Genomic DNA, 5129 nt, shown 5'->3' with positions numbered 1-5129 from the left:
ACAAAACTAGTTAGATTGTGTCCTGCTGCATGACTCATGCATATCTGTAACGTAGGTTGACGAATACCTGTCGTAATTGAAACCTTGGCAGACAGTCGAATGCTGTATGGCACACTACAGTAGTAGTAAGTACCGTAACGTATGTCTAATTCGATACTGTCCGACAGATGTCTGACGGATTCCGTCTAAGAATCATTATCCCAACAACACGCTAGATTAAAAAAAATCTGATTTCGACAATGTCCTGAATGACTGGGATGCAGGGCCCTCTGTCCGAAAAATGAGCTCGATAAATTGATGAAGAGAAAGTTGCAGTTTGCGGGTCTTAAATTAAGAACTCGTTCGTCAGCTCATATCTGAGCTGGATCCATGGCTAGACGATACAAAGGAAAACTTGTCAGAGGACGATGGCAAGAAACTGTTTGCTGCCATGGCCACCATGTTTGTTCAAGCAGTCAATGGTATAAGCAAAATTGTCGCCGAGCGCTCGCCGGACAACAAATAAAGTCTTGTATTTACCTCCAGTGCTGCCGCATCAACTGGTAGTCATGGATGTTTCTATTTTCCATCAGCTGATCAAGGGCCATCCCCCCTCGCCTTTCAGTTCGACTATCTTGTGCCGATAAACATAAAATCGGTCAAGAATTATCTCAACTCAGATGAGCATACTCCAGAGAGGAAGTGTTACACGAGGCGCTCGCCTCGCTCGGTGACGAGAGTATCAGCTTTGAAACTGGGTGGTCTTATATTATGAGTGGTTCAGCTTATTGAAGCAGTTTGTGGAGATCTGGCATCTGCATTTCCAAATACTACAGCGAACTCCATCCAACTACTGCATAAAATCGAACGCCATACTTATTTGGCCTGGATGGTATGGACGTCTTTGCTCGCATCCTCGCTTTAGTCCGCACAGTCAGTTCATCGATGCTACTAACGCCGATCGGCACTGCATAATCAGCAAATCTCTATTGGGAGTGCTGCACAACTCCACGACAACGCAAAGGGAATCCCTCTATTTATCAAACGACGGGGGTTCAGGAGGATGAAGCACCAACGTACCCCGAGTCTGCTGAAACCTAATTCTCGCCATAGTCTCAACTATTGTGACCTGACCTAGATAACGGCTCCTTGACCAATACTTCTCTGTCCGGCGAATTTATACGAATTTGGTTTTTTTTGTACTCCACTCACAATGTTACATGCTTTTCATTGGCTAAAAATATTATGCTCTAAATGACTGGTAGACGGCAGCAATTAGTGGCTCGCGGGCAAATGGCACTGGATTCACTATTGTGCAGCCCCGCGGACAAGATGCCTCGAGCTCCAGGAAAGCGCGACGTAACTCCGCAGAAACGGGTGACCATTGGCCTGTACCTCGCCGGACTCAGCGAGAACGGCCGGCTCCCTCGCGGCAGCAAGAAGCTCGTCATGCAGACCTTCAAGATCAGCCGGGGCTCCGCCGACAGCATCTGGAGGCTGCGACGGATCCAGACGCAATGACAGCAGCTCGTCGGCCGTACACTCAGCGCGAGCGACGTTTTAACTGCTTACCGCAATGGAGCCGCAGTAACAGCACTCAGTCTCCCTGAGAAGACGTATCGTCAGATGTAAGCGCTTTAACGCAGCAGATTCTTGATCAGAAGTAAAACGCAGCTTAAAATATAGCCTTAAATTTTACACTGAAGAGATTAGATAAAAACAAGGAAGGGGTAGGTGAAATTCATATCAGCCGAGTAAAACCTCGTTTTCCAAACGGCAATTTCACAGTACGTAGGCGCGTTGTATAGATGCAGCAAGTCATGGGAAGGTGCACAAATTGCTGACGATACCGTAGTAATTTTTTGATATAGTATCGCTATCTCCAAGCAGAGTTACGAAAAAAAAAGGCTTTGACGCATTGAAAACCAAACGATTCTTGCGCAGTTATTTACGCACTGAATGGAGTTAATGAACAGCAAAAAATACATGGGAATTTGCCTTGATCTGCTCTTTAATTTAGACTGGTCTGCGGCCGACAACTACAAAAACTGACAAACTAATTGAGCAAGGGGTGATATTCGTATAAATTCGCTGGACAGAGAAGAAAGGACAGACGCTCGTCGCTATTTTGAGTCGTACGAACGCGCTGAACTTAGACTCTGTGGTGACAGCGTGCCTAGTCCCAACTAGGACGTCTGCAGTCCATTTCCGCATTCTCTCTTCCAACAAGCCAGTAAAAGAAGAAGAGAGAAAACACCGTACTCTGTGTGTTCTGTCAATTGCTTTAGCCACTCGCCCCGAAGTCGTCACATGAAGTCTGCTCTGATCTCGAAGCGAGACCATGTATTGTTCTGCGATAGTCGCTCATTTCGTGACGCCGGTTGGCTCAACAATTGTCCTTAAGCAAGAACACGGTCTTCCATCGCCGTGTCTGCATCTGACGCTGCACCTCGATTGCTAGTATCCACCTCCTCAGACGCGTCTATTTTGCCGACGTCGTCTGCTTCCCACTCTCCAGTCATATCTTCCGTCTCGTCCTATTTGCTCATTGCGTGTGATGATCTGTTTTGAAAGTGCTGGCATTTAACAAACACATATCACGCGGATGATATATAACGTGGGGTAGGGAGATGCTCTGATGTCGGCCTCTAGCAGCGTCATAGGTACACTATGTGATGCATGCTCCATTATTTCAGCCAATGACATCTCTTTATTTGATTTGATAGAGACCCTTTTTAAGAGCATTTCCACCGGTGAAATCTATATTCTTATATTGACTGGACTGTTAAAAATTGTAGCTACCATGGTTTCACCGGGCATCTCAATCGCCATAGTTATACCTACTGGGGGATTTGAAACGCTATATTGGACAGTCATAGAGACGCAAAGCAATGGGAGTTTTGTCCATTTTTAAACTAGCGATGTCGGATACAGAAGACTCTGGGTTGTGCACTGCTTTGTGTTCAGCTTCACAAATTCCAGTCACCGGAGCCAGAAAAAAAGGTGGAAAATCTTTGGATTAGTATTCTGCAGTCGTACCGCAAGCTTGTGCCGAGCAGCAAACGCTCTCTAATTGCATTGAAGCGTCGCTGGTCGGATATCAATCGAAAAAGTGGACCGTTCGTTGTTTACTTGGCCGCCATGATCGGGAACAACAAAAGCGGAAAAACAGCAGGAGACAACAATGACGACGCTCTCCCACTATATGAAGCTCGTAAGGGAGAATATTTCCTTTTTTTACTGCTGCTTACGAGGTCATGAAAAACAAGCCAAAGTGGACGGATACTCTAAGCAAGAAGTGACCAGCGGAGTGCGACGGTTCTACAAGTGTGAAAACAGGAGAACGGTTACAAGGTACTAAAGCGGTGGTCGAATCGGCTAAAGAGACCAAGCTGCTTCAAATGCACTACGAAGCGTGCAAAACCGATGAAGCGAAAAACGATATTCTAAACGAGTGTTGAGCTTTTCGACATGCCTGACACGGATCCAGATAAATATACCTTTTTTTTTACCATGCCGCGACAGAAAAACTCGCTAAAATGGTGCAAGATACGACTGAGGTGGAGCACGACGACGCCGGCCCAAGCTCCATGTAATCAACGGCTCAACCGTAGCCTTTATCGTCTGTGGTCAGTGGATGTACGACTGAAGTTGCTGGTACTTCGTCTACTACTGAACACAGTTGAGTGTTGGTAGACACCAGCGCAGCAATGGGCAGAATGTAAGTGCCACGCGTGGTTTAAGTTCTTACTTCCTCCGTCCGAAAGTATAAGCAGGTCTCGACGGAAAATCCGAACTTAAGCTCAAAGTGCAAAATTTACTCGTTTTGAATGGTTAAAATTCAAGAACAGTCCTTTGCGGTTCGACACGTGGTCTTACTGTGGCAATTCGCCTTCAAGTTCTCAACCCCCCCCCCCCCCCCCCAAAGACTCCCACTACTCTGGATTTCAACTTTTACCCTTTGCCAGTCTACCAAAATGAGCGCACGCTCCGCCCCAACACCTAGCGTGCGGCTTTGCGTTATCGAAGCACGCGCGTTTTCCGAAAGGCCACAACGCTTTAATTCGCGGAATGATCATACGGCACAACGCTCGGTGATACGCGTCACGATCGACAGTAAATGTCTTCAACTCTAACGTACCGGCAGGGCGGTTCTTGCTCGAGCGCTCTGCCGGTTCGTAAACAACAAATGGCCATAAACCTACTTTTCCGTCCCAGATACGGTGTTGCTTAGCATCCCATCGTGGCCGGGCGATAGCAACAAGAAACATTACTTTGATGATGTTCTTTTTTTCACAGTAATATGAGGGGCGTCTTCGTGCTCTCCGAGATAGAATCGCTGCTTCTCTTTGTGCGGATAGAACCACTTTTCATCCAAATGCACGTAGTCCATCATGCTGTCGAACATTAGCGTGTTGCTGGGGCCTCGGTGCACGAATCCTAAAGCAAACTTGACTCCGTCGACATGCTGCTTCTCTGTTAGCATCGGCTTCACCCGTGCAGTGTGGCTGCGAAACACACCAGCGCGATAGTAGACATATAGGGTCGATTTTTGAATACCCAGAGCTCTCGCTAAAGTGTGAATATCCGTGCGATCCTCGAAAGGGATAAATTCGATGGACCTGTTGAGGTCCTCGCGGAACGCTTCCGTCATGCGGGACGTGCGACCGCTCTTTCCCTTCCTACCGTGATGGAGTTGTCTGCTTTGATGTCCTGAACGGCTCTGCGCCACAAACACCTGATCGTCGCTACAGCCATACTTGGCCGCGCAAGCTTGGATGCAGCCTCTTGGTGGCTGTAGCATGATGCTAACGCTTAGTAGGAATGCAACGACCGAGACACGATCCGTTGAAGATAGGTTTTTGCGCGTTCAGATGCTGATGACCCAGAGGTGCTGGCTGTAGTACGCACCACTAATATTTGAGTCACACATGTGAAGTGCACCCACACCCTCGTAGGTGATACATCCCCAAACCATCAAGGTCTCCCTCCCAGACTTAAATGTAGGTGCTAGACATTCGTTCTTGAACTCCTCCCCAAGCTTACGCCAAACGAAAACCCTCCCCGCAGCCCCAGTGAGCCAGACAGACGATTTATCACTGAACACTACCTTCTTCCAGTCATCGTCCTTCAACTTCAACATCTGTAGT

General features: G+C 47.5%; 4 protein-coding genes across 4 annotated transcripts; 2 read left to right on the top strand and 2 right to left on the bottom strand.

Moving 5' to 3' along the window:
- Positions 1-659: 659 nt before the first annotated feature.
- On the top strand, positions 660-1500 carry PPTG_24738 (hypothetical protein; the record flags this gene model as incomplete). Its single annotated transcript, XM_008918385.1, has 2 exons — positions 660-709; positions 1299-1500. 2 exons carry the CDS (start codon positions 660-662, stop codon positions 1498-1500), a joined length of 252 nt encoding a protein of 83 aa, XP_008916633.1.
- An 878-nt stretch (positions 1501-2378) lies between these two features.
- On the bottom strand, positions 2379-2501 carry PPTG_24737 (hypothetical protein; the record flags this gene model as incomplete). Its single annotated transcript, XM_008918384.1, has 1 exon — positions 2379-2501. One exon carries the CDS (start codon positions 2499-2501, stop codon positions 2379-2381), a length of 123 nt encoding a protein of 40 aa, XP_008916632.1.
- A 1017-nt stretch (positions 2502-3518) lies between these two features.
- Positions 3519-3809, top strand: PPTG_24736 (hypothetical protein; the record flags this gene model as incomplete). Its single annotated transcript, XM_008918383.1, has 3 exons — positions 3519-3571; positions 3676-3700; positions 3756-3809. 3 exons carry the CDS (start codon positions 3519-3521, stop codon positions 3807-3809), a joined length of 132 nt encoding a protein of 43 aa, XP_008916631.1.
- Positions 3810-4249: 440 nt separating this feature from the next.
- On the bottom strand, positions 4250-4783 carry PPTG_19822 (hypothetical protein; the record flags this gene model as incomplete). Its single annotated transcript, XM_008918382.1, has 1 exon — positions 4250-4783. The coding sequence occupies one exon, from the start codon at positions 4781-4783 to the stop codon at positions 4250-4252; it is 534 nt and encodes a 177-aa protein (XP_008916630.1).
- Between the last annotated feature and the right edge of the window lie 346 nt (positions 4784-5129).

The sequence above is a fragment of the Phytophthora parasitica genome (assembly GCF_000247585.1).
Source record: "Phytophthora parasitica INRA-310 unplaced genomic scaffold supercont2.196, whole genome shotgun sequence".
Taxonomy (NCBI): domain Eukaryota; phylum Oomycota; class Peronosporomycetes; order Peronosporales; family Peronosporaceae; genus Phytophthora; species Phytophthora nicotianae.
This window is presented reverse-complemented; position numbering and strand designations above follow the sequence as displayed.